The sequence below is a fragment of the Trachypithecus francoisi genome, unplaced genomic scaffold, assembly GCF_009764315.1.
Source record: "Trachypithecus francoisi isolate TF-2019V2 unplaced genomic scaffold, Tfra_2.0 Lachesis_group6, whole genome shotgun sequence".
Lineage (NCBI taxonomy): Eukaryota > Metazoa > Chordata > Mammalia > Primates > Cercopithecidae > Trachypithecus > Trachypithecus francoisi.
Genome location: NW_022681471.1, coordinates 19,195,283 through 19,212,373, shown reverse-complemented (window position 1 = coordinate 19,212,373; position 17,091 = coordinate 19,195,283). Strand labels below are relative to the sequence as shown.

Here is a 17,091-nt window from a genome sequence, read left to right as displayed (position 1 = left end):
TATCACAACACCACAGGATATGCCAAGAACGTCAGTAGTCATTCATGAATAGTTTAGAAAAGAGAATATCTGGAAGATGAAAAAACAACAACCTAAAAATATTTCAAAATTAAAATCATGTAGAAGAGAATCTTGTTTGATCTTGTTAGTATATTTTCTTCTAAAATAGGACAGAGGTTTGAAAAAAAGGACTTTCAGTACAAATAAACTTATAAACAATTTAGCATAAAAGACTATTAATACAGAAATATAGCAAAAACCCTTAAGACATATCAACTCCCTCTATATATTCATGTATTTTACTTAAGCCTAGCAAATTAACAAATCACTAAACTACCAAAAAAGCTTTCCTTAGTTTGACTTTTCTTAACTCATCTGCCATAACATTAGTAGTACTTTCCCCGAAATATTACTTCATGGCTTTGAGACAATTTTCAAAATAACATGAGCTTCTTATTTTTTATCTGGCTTTCACCAAAAATAACCATCACCATAAGCTACCATCTATACCATATATGAAGATTTGTCCTTTCTCACATTCTTACCAAACTCAGCCACGATAGAGGCAAGGCCGCCATATACAAAGGGTTTCCAATTCAGACCAGACATCTCATGACTTACAGTGGTACTTTTCTGGTGCTAAAAATAAACACAAATCAGAAAAGGCACAAGAGTGAGGAGCATTTGTTAGCATCTGATCATATAATTTAGATAACAAAATTGTCAAATAAAACAGAGGTAGAGGAAAAACCCTACCAAGTGGAATGACACAAAATGGGGGATCCTGTTTTATGTGCTGGATGATCATGAGTTTGTTCTTTACTGACATTTTGTAGGGGTAGGCGTGTGATTCACTCAGAGATCAACCTGTGCCCTTCATTCTCTTCAGTTTCTTTAATGTTATATTCATCCCCTCCCAGAGAAGAGACTTCAGTCCATCCAGCACACCCAACTTTGACATTCAACTAGATAATTACAAATGAAAGAACCCGGAATTCAAATTATATAGGCTGAGGCATCTCATAAAAGCAGTTTATGGTATTCAGTTAGCTTGATTCAGGTACAAAGCACAGGCTTACACTACTACCCTCTCATATTCTTAGCCCTCCTATCTCTCCACTATAGGGTTTCTAGCTATATATAACTTTGTCCCCCCAACCAGGCCCAGGCTGAGCTAAGAACCTTTTCACCTTCCTTCTAGCCCCCAAAGGAATGATAGCAATATGATGTCTCTCTTCCTCTGACATTTAACGTACATCAATCTAGTGGATCTCCTTTTCCTTCCTCTTGGCCTTTTAAAACACGCACATACAAATACTGTTCTTCTTTTATGTTCCAGTTATTTAACAATGTATTCTGCTCCCAGCCTCCCTTTTCTCCTTCCTATCCCACCCCCGTTAGACCTGTCATCGTCAATCTTTTCAGCTTTACTCTCTTTTTATGCCACTTTCAGCTTGTTCTCTCTTGGATTTTATTTTTTCCACAGCTCTGGCCTCTAGGTTTTGCAAATTTTAGCATGTATTAGAATCATCCAGAAGGCCTATTAAAACATAGATTGTTGGGCCTCTCCCCCAGAGTTTCTGATTGGTGGTGTGGCCCTGAGAATTTGCAAGATCCCAAATAACGCTGATGCTTCCACACTTAAGAACTGCTCTAGGCATTGCCTACTAAATCCTGGTTCACCTGAAAGTAGTATCTGTTCTTAGCATGGACTCTCAGATTTCTTTCAAATATTCCTTTTTCAGAGCTTCATAGTATGTATACTTCTGAATTTCAAAAGCAACTTCCAAGTGGTTATGGTCAGGAATGCAGACTCCTGAAGTCAGACTGTTAAAATTTAAATGCTAACTCCAGATTCATTTCCTGACTCCACCACTTACTAGTTCTGTGACCTTGGGCAAGTTATTTAATCTCTCTATGCCTCCACTTTCTGAAATGTAAAATGGAACTAGTAATAAAAACTATATCATAGGGTTGTCGTGAAAATTAAATATCAAAAACACCTTGAAAAGTGCCTGGCACGCAGTTCAATAATTGTTAGTTAACTATCATTATTACATTTTTTAAAATGTAAGTACCCAAATTTACATCTTAATGGATATTACTTGCTGCCCACTCCTCCCTCCCATTGCCCAATCTGGGGTTAGCAGCTATGAGTCACAGTATCCCTTTAAAGGTTTTGCTTTGCTTCCACATAAGGAATTCTCTGTAACTAAGCAAAATACAATTTTCCAGAGAAGATAGCAAACATGCTGATTAAATGTTTTAGTTATAGGCCACAAAAATCATTATGGAGTCTTCCTTTCAAGCATAGTACATATAGAGTCTGGGATAGATAACCCTTTTGGGGGAAAGTTGTTGAAAAGAATTCTAATGAGCAAAGCAAGAATAGCCACTTCAAATATCAATTGCAGTTGGAAATAGGAGTCTTGAAGACTAAATACTACCTTATCACCATTTCTAGCTAGGCCCGCATTTTCCGATTAGAATTGATAGTAAAATATGACACATATGGTGAGAGTAGAGATGGAAAAGCAAGACCATGGCATATCCCCTCTTCGAGTTTGTGAGGAAAAAATTAACTCTCCATTCACAAATTTAGAGATTGCCCCAAATAGTCTTAAAGGTTTCAGACAGCTACTTTTACATAAAGTTGTCTCTCCAAAGCTTTCTCTTTACAACTTTTTTCAATTCTTTGTATTACAGAGAAAGCCTCTGTTGGAACTTTACAACCTGCTACCAGCCCCTTAATAAAGAAAATGTGCTCAGGGTTCAGGGAGCGATGATGAATCAGTGAAAGGCAGGGAGCAGGGAGGACATGGCAGGAAGATGAAAGACCAGTCGCTGAATCTTATGACAGTTAGCCCAGAGGTTCCCTAATGAAGTTCCCACAATTCTGAGGTGAAATGAAAAAAATAAGGGCATTTAGTGCTTTTTTTTTTTCAGCTAAATGTATTTAATTTAGGGACTGTCTATTATTAACAGATCACATTCTTCTTATGCCTGGAGCATAGGCTAACTAGCCTGTATTTGTGTACGCTCCCCACACTTTCATTTGCGTTTTACTGGCCCATGAAATCCAAAAATCTGAGGACCACAGGCAAAACCCACCATTGCCACAATCACTACTTCCCTACCCCCCATCTGATAGTAAAATCTCTTTCACTCCAATGTTAGGAAAAAATCTTATGAAGAAATCCTGGATCATCTTTGATTAGATCTGTTTTTAGACACTCCCTCCTCATATTGAGCCAAAAGTCTGTCTTCCTCTAATTCATACCCAGTCTTTGGACAAATGCATTCTTTTTTCCCTAGGCAAGCCCTTCAAATATTTAAAGACAGCTATGATGTTCTCTTACATCTTATGTTTCTCAAGCTAAATATCCATGATCTTTCTCTTCATTCGACACATTATACTTCAATTACTAGAGCTTAAACTTGCACTCACTTTTTTGGGAGCCACATCACACTATCAAATCATTAAACTGTCAGCTGAAACCTCCAAGTCTTTTACATAAAGTTGTCTACATGCATGTATGTTGTGTCACACCTATTCTACAGGTGTGCAATATTTTTTGAGCCTTCTATTATCCTTTCTATATCTTAATCTCAAGCATAAAAATAATGACTAGGATGAGGGTCAACTTCAAGATGTCCAATGTTATTTCCTCTCTTAACTAAGTAAGATCCCCGAGGGAAGATACTATATCTCACAGTACTTTTTTTAACCCCCATTATAGCTTGCATAGAATTGAGTACACATCCATTCAATATTTGGTTGGTTTTGCAATGTGACCTCCTTTAGCTATGTATGCAGCCTGTATATAAAACATTGCAGGGGAAACCAGGAATAACTTGCTGGACCTGACCAATGCTACACACCCTGTGTATGACACTATCTTGATCCCCAGATATTCTCTGCCTACGAACCCTGTTCCCTTGCTTTTGTTGCAAGGAATTACTTACGTAAAATACCCCCAAGCCCTCTAAAAATTATTTTAACTTGTAGGGGCTAACCCCAGATATGGGTAAAAGTAGTCATATCTAAGGTAAAATAAAAATATAGTACCCTAAATATTTTTACTGTATAAAGAAACCAATGAAAATTGTCTTCAAAATGCCAACATTTATTCTGAAGATCTGACTTTGGAGAATTTGACAGACTAATGAGTGAAAGTAAGAATGTCCTACAATACAAGTTACATTGCCTTATACTACTCCCAAGATCTGGTCAGGAAACTCTGGGTGCCTTTCCTGCTTTCTCCTTTAAGAAAGAGTAGAAATTAGAGATTCTCAGATCCAGAAGGTAACAATGGAGAGCCAAGCAGATATTTATCGAAGGCGTGCTAAATGCCCAAACCTGCAATCATGTTTGAAAAACACAGATATTCGTTCTAGCATCAAAACAGTATTTACCATTCAACCTATTTTTCCTGAATAACCAATGAGATGGGACAGGGGAAAAAGTACAAAATACAGTACTTGCCTTTCAAGAGCTTATAATCTGGTGGAAGAAATCAAAGTAGTTCGCTAGAGAAAAATTAAGTGCTAAACTGTGTAGTACAAACTTGAAGAGCAAGAGGAGCATAGAAAAGACTACAACCAGCATGGGCTTGACTAATTTGAAAATTGCGGAGGTGAGAGAACCTAAACTGAACCTTGAGAGATGGTAGGTACAACCTGGTTAGGTGCAGGTAAGGGAGAGGGGCAGGGAAGAGACAGAATGAACAGAAACACAAATGTGGGAACAAGCACAGCATGTAGAAGCAGGCATCAGTATAGTTTGTGCTAAGAAGAAAGGAACCTAACTGGAACAGAGAATTCCCTTGTTGACTGAAACAGTATCAGACAAGAAGTGTGATAAGGAGCATGTTATGTTGAAAGGCTTGAAACCAAGGGGTGGGGGTGTAAGAGGGGGCTGCATGTTTTGCTTGTGTGTGTGTGTTTAACAGCGAAGTGACTTGAGGAAATCCACATTTTAGCCTATTAGGGCTGCAGCAAACACAGTGGATTACATTACAAACGGGAGAGGCAGGGAGACTAGCTTAGGATGGTGCAAAGTACAGCAGACAAAGATGCTTGTTGGCACTGAGGTTAGAGATAGACTTCCCCAATGAAGACACAAAGAACTCGATGATGTAGGGAATGAAGACGAGGGAAGAGTTCATGATAACATTAAGCATCTCTAGCCTGGGGGGGAAAGCAACAACAACAAGGAATCACTGACAGGAAACTATAAATATCCCTGCTGTTATCTTGTCTGAGAAACTATTTCATGTTGATAACAGCTGTCATGCCAATCAAGTAACTGAACTGCATTTTAATAGATGCCTTCAATGCCTTGACCTCAGGAGTGTCAGGGGGTAGAAACCGAAGGGGAGCATCTTTCAACAGCATCCCTCACACTAATACAATGGAGGTGTTTGCTTACTCCGCTTACAATCACGGCCGCCGTTGCAAACTTCACCCTTAGAAAAATTAGGATTATTCCAGGAAAGATACCCATTCACCCTCTGGGTAGCAGGATCTTGCCAGTTCCTCAGCTGTCAGAGCGAGCTCGTGGAGAGAAGGGAGGCGCCTGAAGGAGGCGGCCTCCCAGGGGGGTCGAGGAAGCAGGGTTCAATCGAAGAAGTAAAACCACCGATGCCAGAAGAGTGAAAGACAGGGAAGGACTCAGCTGAGGGGAGAGAGAGACCAGAGGACCGTTAAGCCCTTCCCAGGCCGGGAACCAGGCCAGCCCGGCCCCACGCGGCCTGGCGCGGCCCAGCCCCGCTCCCCAGCCTGGAAGTCCAGAAGCTCCCCCTCACCTGCTCGGGCTCATCGGACGACTGGGAAGCTGAGGCTCCCACAGTCGGAAACGCCACTGCAGCGCCAACCCGGAAGCATTGAGACCAACGGAAGTAACCAAGGCGTTGCTTCGGCAACGGCGGCGCAACCATTTCAACTCCGCCCCTTCCCAACCCGAAAACAAAGGCGCGAAATAAAAGGCGGAAGCGGCAGGGGTCTAAAGGCGAGGGTCAAAACCACTGCAGGCGCAGAGCCCTAGAGGGGCAACCGGACTTGCGGGAGGTGGAGGCAGGGCAGCCAAGGCGTGAGAATTTGGCAAGCTTTCCCAGTTAACGTGCTCGCCGGAGAGGAAAGAGGTGTCGCCTCGTCACCGCCAAACCCACCCACCTAGCGCGTGGAAGGACTAGAAAAGGAAGGGGCCTCGCCCGGGTATCAGGGCTTGCGGAGTGGGGCAAGGGGAGTGGTGGGCGTGGTGCCCTGCGAGCGCAGTAGGAAAAAGGCGGCAACGTGGAAGGGGGTGGGGCAAAGGCTTCAAAAGAAAAGTAGGAAAATGAGACATATGGGTGAGCCGAATTTAGTGAGGTGCCTGGGCTCAATAAGAAAATAAAGATCAAGGCCAGGCGCGGTGGCTCACGCCTGTAATCCCAACACTTTGAGGGTCCGGGCGCATCACTTGATGCCAGGAGTTTGAGACCAGCCTCACCAACATGGTGAGATCCCGTCTCTACTAAAAATGCAAAAAAATTAGCTGGGTGTGGTGGCACGCACCTGTGGTCCCAGCTACTCGGGAGGCTGAGGCAGGAGAATCACTTGAACCCCGGAGGTGGAGGTTGCAGTGAGCTGAGATCATGCCACTGCACTCTAGCCTGGGTGACAGAGCAAGACTCCATCAAAGAAAGGAGAGAAAGAGAGAAAGGGAGGGAGAGGGAGAGGGAGAGGGAGAGGGAGGAGGGAGGGAGGGAAGGGAGGGAAGGGAGGGAGAATGAACGCGAAAGCACCTACTGGACGTCAGACATTAACGAGTGAAAAATTACGGTCAGGCCCCTCACTCGAAACTCTTGCTTTAATCAGAAACTTCACATAAGAAAGAGCAAGTTGGATACCAAAAAGGGGACCATAAAAGCTAAACGGATAAGGCAGAAAAACACCAACAGGGGAAATCCCAGTTAATCCAAATCTCATAATCTGCCAGCAGATGACAAGAGTCCAACCCCCGGCTTCCGACTCTGGCCCCTATGGCTGCTGGAAGGGGACACCGCAAAGCCCCCTGGGTGATTCAGTTAGCCAACGGGCTATGACGTCCGATTTTTGAGCCCCTTAACAACGTTCCCTAATCACGTGAGAGTACGTAATAGTAGGGTTTATTGCTTCTGCACTATAAGGAAAAGTCAGTGCAAGGCATTTGGCCCTATATGGTTATTTGTTGAATGAATAAATATTTGGAACTGTGTTCTTCCAAAAGGATATTTCTCATTTTAGTTCACCTTGTTTTATTTTGCTGCGTTTTTTGTTGTTGTTGTTGTTGTTTGTTTGTTTGTTTTTGGACAGAGTGGCACTCTGTGGTCCAGGCTGGAGTGCAGTGGTGCGATCTCGGCTCACTGCAACCTCCGCCTCCCCGGTTCAAGCGATTCTCCTGCCTCAGCCTCCTGAGTAGCTGGGATGACAGGTGCCTGCTACCACACCCAGCTAATTTTTGTATTTTTAGTAAAGATGGGGTTTCGCCATGTTGGCCATGCTGATCGAAAACTCCTGGCCTCAGGTGATCCACCCACCTTGGCCCCCCAAAGTGCTGGGATTACAGGCGTGAGCCACCACGCCTGGCCTATGTTTTTGTTTGTTTTGTTTTCCATTTAAAAATTTCTTCAGGCAGCACACATGATCATAATATTAGCTGACATTGTGGAGTACCTACCATGTACCAAGGGTGGTGCCAAGAGCTTTTTGTGTTCCTAACTACCCGATAAGACAGGTACTATTATCTTCCCCCTTTGACGGTTGAGAACACTGAGGCCATAAAAGGTTAGGAGAGTAATTTAGTAAATGACAGAGCTGGAATTGCTCTTAACCACTATGCTATATTGCTCTCATCTATACTATAGTTGGGAAGCCGAGGCAGGAACATCGCTTGAGCCCAGGAGGTCGAGACCAGCCTGGGCAATATAAGGAAACACCCGCCTCTACCAAAAATTTAAAAATTAGCCATGACTGTAATCCCAGTTACTCCGGAGGATGAAGTGGGAAAATCACTTGAGACCGGGAGGTCGAGGCTGCAGTGAGCCGTGATCGCGCCACTGTGCTCCAGCCTCAAATTTTTTTGGTGGGGTGTGGTGGCTCACACCTGTAATTCCAGCACTTTGGGAGGCTGAGACGGGTGGATCACCTGAGGTCATGAGTTTGAGACCGGCCTGGCCAACATGGTGAAACCTGTCTCTACTAAATATACAAAAATTAGCCAGGCGTGGTGGCGCACGCCTGTGATCCCAGCTGCTTGGGAAGCTGAGGCAGGAGAATCGCTTGAACCTGGGAGGCAGAGGTTGCAGTGAGCGAGACTGAGCCATTGCACTCCAGCCTAGGCAACAAGTGCGAAACTCTGTCTCAAAAAAAAAGTATATATATATATATAATTTTTTATTTTTTAATAAAAAAATTTAAAAACTCACACACATACCACACTTTGGTTAACATGTTAGCAATTTCACTGCTTACTTATGGTTTTTCCAACATTCTCCAAAACTATAACATAAAAAATATAATCCTTATTATCAAAGTTGGTCATATTCCTTATAAATTGCCTCCTATTTGTAGTCTCTACCATAAAGACCAGTATTTGACTATACTGTCTCTTATGTTATGCTTGAATTCTGATCTCTCCAAGAGATAAACTAATCAAGAGTATAGAATCATGTAATCTAATGGTTGGAGGGAAACTTAGAGGTCCCTTCTATAGTAGTCATTATAGACAGCTGTCCAGTCTCTGCTGGAATACTTCTAGGGTAAGCATACAACATAAGTCAGCCCATTACATTATTGGATAACTCTTAGAAAGTTCCCATGTGTATTGAACCACAGTGCACTTTCCATTTTCTACTCTCCCCAGAGAAACAGCTGGTCTTAAAGAATGAAAAGAGCACTGTAGTTGAAGCTAGAAAACCGTTTTTTATTAATTGAGGCGAAGTTCACATGATGTTAAATTAGCCATTTAAAGTGAACAATTTAGTGGTGTTTAATACATTGACACCATTGTGCAACCATTTTCATCACCTAACATTTTCAAACCCCACATCCGTTAAGCACTTGCTCGCCATTCCTCCCTCCCCAGATCCCCTGGCAACCACCAGTCTGCTTTCTTTCTCTATGAACTTACCTATTCAGAAAATTTCATATTAATGGAATCATACAATATGTGACCTCTTGCATCTGGCTTTTTCACTTAACATAAGTTTTTGAGGTTCATTCAAGTTGTAGTGTCAGTAGTTCATTCCTTTTTATGGCTAAGTAATATTCCACTCTATGTATACACTACAATTTTGTATCCATTCACTCACTGGTAAATATTTGAGATGTTTCCAACTTTTGGATATTGTGAACAATGCTGCTATAGATATGTGTGTAAAAGTATTTGAGTATCAGTGTTCAATTCTTTGGGGTATATGCCTAGGGGTGAAATTGCCAGAAGATCTTCTTGAGGTCAAACTCTGTCATTTTCTATCTCTGGTGACTCTGGGTAAATTACTAATTTTTCTGAGCTTCAGTTTCCTTATCCAAAGATTAAATATTCTAATACTCCTAGCACAGAGTCAGGCACTTAGTACCTGCTTAACAAGTGTTAATTGTCTTTCTTTCTTTGTTCTCCCCTTAACAGTCCTCTGATATATCAGCAACCCCAGCAGTGTTTTCTTCCACAAGCTTAACATTCCCTCAATCAGTTTTCATAAGGCATGCTTTCCAGACCTCCCACCATATTAATTATCCTACTCCTGGAAGATGTCAGGAGAGAAAAACTTTTCCTCTAACCTCTTAGGGTCAGTGCCTGCAGGCTGTAAATTAAACTAAAATCAGATGAACAGGAGAAAAGGCACGCACTTTTTATGAATATTTATGTGCACAATTCACAGAAAAGAAGTGAAACTCAAAGTGGATTGACTCAGAGGCTTATATACCTTTTTAACAAAGCAAAGGGGGTTTTGGCTTCCAGAGATGATAAATTTTGGAGAAGTAACTAGGAAATAGATAAGAGAAGAATAGAAGATAAGGCCTAATGGAAGATAAGGGCTATTTTAGTAAGGTCTGTTTATGCCAGTTCATTTTGGCTTCATCTTCCCATCTCCAATGATAAGTAAGAGTTGCTCTTTTCTCCCTAGTATAGGGGGACACCTTCCTCAAAGGGAAATTTATGTCCTGCTTTTAGACTGATAAGGAGAGGACAGAGAACTCTTCCTGCCCCTGTAGATGCACAATTACATTTAGCTCAAAATAATCCTTATGCCAAAGTGACATATATTGGGGTGGCATATTCTGATCCCCTTCAAAGACAAATAAAGGTAATTCATAATAGTTAGCATTGCCTATTTGGTGGCGAAGGAGAGCCTCTGTTAGATGTTAGGGATTGGAAACTACATAAGATATGTTTTTTGAATTTAAAATTGGGAACATTTTTGTTTTCATTAGAAGTCACCATTAAGGGCCGGGCGCGGTGGCTCATGCCTGTAATCCCAGCACTTTGGGAGGCCGAGGCAGGTGGATCATGAGATCAGGAGTTCGAGACCATCCTGGCTAACACAGTGAAACTCCATCTCTACTAAAAATACAAAAAATTAGCCGGGCGTGGTGGCACGCGCCTGTAGTCCCAGCTATTCAGGAGGCTGAGTCAGGAAGGAGAATCGCTTGAACCCGGGAGGCAGAGGTTGCATTGAGCTGAGATTGTGCACTGCACTCCAGCCTGGGCGACAAGAGTGAGACTCCGTTCCCCGCCCCCCCCAAAAAGAAGTCACCATTAAGAAAAGTGAAAAGGCAAGCCCCACAATGGTAGATTTTTAATCCATGTATCCTACAAATTTCATATCCAATATATATAAAGAACTTCTAAAACAGTAATAAAAAGATAGACAACTCAAATTTTTAATGGGAAAAATGCTTGCAGGGCACTTCATAAGAGAGTATATCCAATAACCAATAAGCATATTAAAAAGTGTTCAACATTATTATTCATCAGGAAAATTAAAATTAAAATCACAATACACACCTACCAGCATGGCCAAAGTTAAAGGACTGAGGGTTGGCAAGGATGTAAAATATTTCAAATTCTCACATACTGCTAGTAGGAGTGTGTGTTAATTTTCTATTGCTGCATTAAAAATTTGCCACAAATTCAGCAGCTTAGAACAACACACACGTACTGTCTCACAGTTTCTGTAGATCAAGAGTCCAGGCATGACTTCACTGGGTCCTGTGCTCTGGGATCTCACAAGGCTGCAATCAAGGTGTCGGCCAGACTTGTATATTTGAGACTTGACTGAGTGAAAATCCACTTCCACGCTCACCCAGATTATTGCAGAATTTATTTCCTTGCACCTGTAGCACTGAGGGCTTCAGTTTCTTTCTGGCTATTGGCCAGAGGCCACTCTCAGCTGCTGAGGCTGCCCCCATTTTCCTGAAACGTGACCCTTTCCACAGACAGTTCACAATATGGCCACTGCTTCTTCCAGGTCAGTAGGAGAATGAGAGCCTAAGATGTGATTTTATCAGTGCAGTGTACAGTGGGACTATTAATTTCTTTGGTGAAGACTATACATAGTTTTCAAAATTACAATAGCTTTATTAATTTTTCTGATTTAAAAAATGCATAGTTATATTATAAAACACTAAAATATACACAAAAGTGGAAGGAAGGTAGCAATCACCTGAAATCCAAACATCCACTGCTACTCTTGATAGTCAAGAGCCTCCTCCTAGTCCTCACCATGCATACACACGTGCTTATCCTATAATTCTTGAGATAGATGTGTTCATGTCATGTGCTTCTGGAGAGTGGCCTTATGTCCTTGTGTACTGGAGTCAGTGGCCTGGCTATTCCTAACTTATGGTCCTCCTACATCGGGAAGCAGATTTTCTGCTTCTGTTTTCATAATAAGTAATACTCCCTCACCTGGCCCCAATTTTAAAGTGATGCATCTTCATGGAGGGGAAAGGAAAACACCAAAGAAAATTTTTAAACACGCACAAAAAAGATAAAAACACAAAAGAAGTTGGGCGCAGTAGCTCACACCTGTAATCCTAGCACTTTGGGAGGCCAAGGCAGGCCTGAGGTCAGGAGTTTGAGACCAGCCTGACCAACATGGCGAAACCCCATCTCTACTTTAAATAAAAAAATAGCCAGGCATGGTGGCGCACGCCTGTGATCCCAACGACTCAGGAGGCTAAGGCAGGAAAATCGCTTGAACCGCAGAGGCGGCAGTTGCAGTGAGTCAAGACCAAGCCACTGCACTCCAGTCTGGGCAACAGAGTGAGACTCCATCTCAAAAAAACAAGCAATACATACACACACACACACACAACACCACACACACACACAAGTAAAAGTAAAATGTAAGCATCATCCCCACTACCCAGATACCAGCATTAACATTTTTCCATCTTTCATATATTCTATAAATGCTTGCATAAACCTAGTCTTACCTGTGCCTTCTTGCAGACCTCACTCACTCCTCCTTGCTGTCCTGGAAGCCACCTTCCCTCTCCATTTATCTTTCCTATCAGCTTCACATTCTTCCTAGGTTACCACAAGAAGAAAATCTTCTAACCCTGTGTCACCCTCTAGATTCTGCTTGATCTCCTTCCATTAATAGCCCTTTAAATTTTTTTTTTTTTTTTTTTTTTTGAGATAGGGTATCTCTGTCACCCAGGCTGGAGATCATGGCCTATCATAGCTCACTGCAGCATCAACCTCCTGGGTCCAAGTAATTCTCTACCTCAGACTCCTGAGTGGCTGAGACCATAGCCATGCACTACCACACTTGACTAGGCTTTTATTTTTTATTTTGTAGAAACGGTTTCTCCCTATGTTGCCCAGGCTGGTCTCAAACTTCTGGGCTCAAGGGGTCCCAATATTAATATTCTTTGGCTCACGCCTATAATCCCAAAACTTTGGGAGCCAAGGCGGGCAGATCACTTGAAGTCAGTAGTTCGAGACCAACCTGGCCAACATTGTGAAAACCCATCTCTACTAAAATTTTTTAAAAATTAGCCAGGTGTGGTGGTGGGCACCTGTAATCCCAGCTACTTGGGAGGCTGAGGCAGGAGAATCGCTTGAACCCGGGAGGCAAAGGATGCAGTGAGCCAAGATCATGCCACTGAGCTGCAGCCCAGGTGACAGAGCAAGACTCCCCCTCAAAAATAAAATATATACATATATGTATATGAAATATCTATATTCTGAATATTGTATTTAGCTCAATACATCTAAAAATATCATTTCAGCATGTATCAATATAAAATTACTAATTAAATATTTTAGTCTATTTCCATACTAAGTTTTTGTGTATTTTACACTCACAGCACATCTCAATTTGGACTAGCCACATTTCAAATGCTCAAAACCACATGTGGTGAGTGGCTCCCGCAGTAGGCCGCAGAGATCTATCTCATTGCTCATCTGATGAATTATCATATAGCTTCTCCAGCATCCCCCTAAGGAATTATGTAGCCTCCTGCTACTCAAGTGTGCTCCACTGGCAACATCAATATAACCTGGAGCTTGCTAAAAATGTAGACTCTCAGGCCTCAGCCAGAATCTATTTAAATAAGAATCTGCATTTTAACACTATGTCCAGATGATTTGTTTGCATATGAAACTTTAAGAAGTCTGTTCTGCCCCCTGTTAAACGCTTCCAGTAGCAGGGAGCTCACTATTCCACCCCCAAAGAAGCTCATTCTATAGTTAAATGGTTCTAAATTATTAGAAAAACATTTATCTTTCCTTTACTGAGTATTCCCGATGATCCTGGCACTGTGCTAAGCACTTCACGCAAATTATCTCATTTAAGCCTGGCAGTCTATGAGATAGAGGCTAATTTTGGCTCCTTTTGTTATCGTCGTGGTTTTTTTTTTTTTAATTTTTCATTGTTTTGAGACAGAGTCTCACTCTATTGCCAAGGCTGGGGCCCAGTGGCATGATCTCAGCTCACTGTAACTTCTGCCTCCCAGGTTCAAGTGATTCTCCTGCCTCAGCCTCCTGAGTAGCTGGGATTACAAGCGTGTGCCATCATGCCCAGCTAATTTTTTTATTTTCAGTAGAGACAGGATTTCACAATGTTGGCCAGGCTGGCCTCAAACTCCTGACCTCAGGTGATCCGTCTTCCTCAGCCTCCTAAAGTGCTGGGATTATAGGCATGAGCCACCGTGCCTGGCCCGTTGTTGTTTTAGTGTAGAAAAATGTACATTACAGCCAGGAGCAGTGCTCATATCTGTAATCCCAGCACTTTGGGAGGCCAAGGCGGGTGGATCACTTGAGGTCAGGAGTTCGAGACCAGCCTGACCAACATGGTGAAACCCCGTCTTTACTAAAAATACAAAATTAGCCAGGCATGGTGGTGCACGTCTGTAGTTCCAGCTACTTGGAAGGCTGAGGCAGGAGAATCACTTGAACCTGCGGGGCAGAGGTTGCAGTGAGCCAAGATCATGCCACTGCACTTCAGTCTGGACAACAGAGTGAGACCCTGACTCAAAAAAAAAAAAAAAAGGACATTACATTAAATTTACCATTTTAACCATTTTTAAGCAGACAATTCTATGGCATTAAGTACATTCCCAATATTGTGTAACCATCACCACTGTCTATTTCCAGAAATGTTTCATCTTCCCAAACAGAAGCCTATTAATCACTTCCCCTCTCCCCTCTCCCAGCCCCTGGTCACTACTATTCTACTTTCTCTATGAATTTGCCTATTCTTGGTACCTGATATAAGGGAAATCATACAACATTTGTCCTTTTGTGTCTGGCCTATTTCGATTAACATAATGTTTTCAAGGTTCATCTACATTGGGGCCTGTATCAGAATTTCCTTATTAAGGCTGATTCATATTCCATTGTATGTACAGAGCATGTTGTTTATCCATTCTTCTATAGATGAATATTAGGGTGTTTCCACATTTTGGATATTATACATGTTATGTACACTGGTGTACAAGAATCTGTTTGAGTCCTTGCTTTCACTTTTTGGGATATATACCTAGGAGAGGAATTGCTAGATCATATGGTAATCTATGTTCAACTTTTTAAGAACTGCCAAACTGTTTTTCCACAATGACAGCACTGTTCATCACAGCCCTTAAAAATATAGCAGTTATTGTGGCTACTTTTATGATCAGAAAAATGTTTAAACATGCTGTTTTATGAAAACTGAAATATAGACAATTTTTTTTCCTTTATTGGAAATATTTATTTAACAACAACAACAAAAAAAAAAAACAGAATACAAAGAGTGGTCCTAACAAACTAATGGTCTATTAATTTTTAGTGGCAATCCATATTTCTAGTGATGCTTTTAGAAAACAATGTAACAAACATTTAAAAGTCATGCTAATATTACTAATATTTACACCTTGCATCGCAGTTGGGTAAGTATCCAATTGGATACATATCCTAGTAAATTTTTAGGTACCAAACAAAAATTGAACTGATATTCATAACATAATGGTTTATTTTCCTATTTTTCCTGGCTATCATGTGCCTTATATTTTTATAATGAAAAAGGGTACCAATTGTTTAAATGTCTTTAAAAACTACCCATCTACCTATATAGCAAGTTTTAACATGATACTTCGAGTCATCCCTTACCCAAGAATTCATCTGATTCTCTACCCTGTAATGTATACTTCATAAAACTTCTATAATCCTTTATTCATCACCTTCTAAATGTTATCAGTAACCTCACTGGCCTCACTTTGGTGTTTTCTTCTTTAAATCTGCTACTCTAAAACAAAGGTCAGCCATTTTTTTTCTTTTAAATGGCAAGATATTAAATATTTCAGGCTGTACCTGTCACTTGATCTGCACAACTACTCAAAGTTGCCACTGTAGCACCAATGCAACCACAGATCACATGTAATAAGTGAACATGGTTGTGTTCCAATAAAATTTCGGGCCAGATATTGTTACCAACCCCTGCTCTAAAGAAATCCTAAAGTAGTATGTTTAGGCAGAACTAGCAGTTGAGACTAAAATAAAATAGGATACAATTAAATATCAGAAAATTAATGGTCCTACTTGCAGACCATATGTATGATTTAAATATTATACTTCAAAATTTATAAGAATGCGTGAACTGAACTGATAAGCTAAAAAATTCCTACGTTAAAAAAAAATCAAATGTGCATACCTATTCAATGAAAAATTGTCTTACTCTGCGGAAGAGCTCGGGACAACGATCAGATTCCACCACCTGCTTGCAACCAAGCCCATGCAATTACTAGAAAATGTTGGATACTGGCCAGGCGCAGTGGCTCACACCTGTAATCCCAGCACTTTGGGAGTCCAAGGCGGGCAGATCACCTGAGGTCGGGAGTTCAATACCAGCCTGGGCAACATGACAAAACCCTATATCTACTAAAAGTACAAAAATTAGCTCGGCATGGTGGCATGCACCTGTAATCCCAGCTACTTGAGAGGCTGAGGCAGGAGAATGGCTTGAACCCTGGAAGCGGAGGCTGCGGTGAGTTGAGATCAAGCCACAGTACTCCAGCCTGGGTGACTGAGACAGACCCTTTAAAAAAAAAAAAAAAAACTGAAAATGTTGGGTATAAATGATTCAGCAAAGGAGAATTTCTCAGAAATTTTCTGTTTGTCTCCTTGGATTTAAACTCAAAATGGTGGCATAAATAGGCCTAATTAATTCAAGTTGAGGGGTAATACTGCAAAAAGACATAAAGAAAAGCTAGAAGAGAATTTATCAGTAAATCCCCCCCGCTCTTATTTTATAAAAGTAAATAGTAAACCCTCAGAAATGAGAGCATTCTTATCTTAAAGTCAAAAAAAAGAAAAATCCCAAAGGAAAAAAAAAGGTAATAAATCAAAATCAACTTTGCATAGCCTTTTCCTAAAAATGAAAGCAACAAACATAGAAAGACAGGCTAAATAAATCTATATTACATTGAAAAATTACAGATTATATCTTTATTACATTTTCCTTGGCATCAGATTCCTTGCTGTTCCAATACGGTTTTAAAAACTTCTTGGTCTCAGTTAAGAATGCCTCAGTTCAGCCTGGAAATTCACCACAGGTGCTTGCTGCTGCTGAGAAGGCCTCG

General features: G+C 41.2%; 1 protein-coding gene across 1 annotated transcript in view; it reads right to left on the bottom strand.

The window, feature by feature from the left end:
• The window catches only part of SLC25A14 (solute carrier family 25 member 14), a 33,722-nt gene extending 27,842 nt beyond the window's left edge, over positions 1-5,880 (bottom strand). Inside the window, 2 exon segments of the mRNA XM_033201260.1 lie at positions 546-639; positions 5,808-5,880. Coding sequence (XP_033057151.1) covers positions 546-609 — 64 coding nt within the window. The 5' untranslated portion in view covers positions 610-639; positions 5,808-5,880.
• Positions 5,881-17,091: the final 11,211 nt, after the last annotated feature.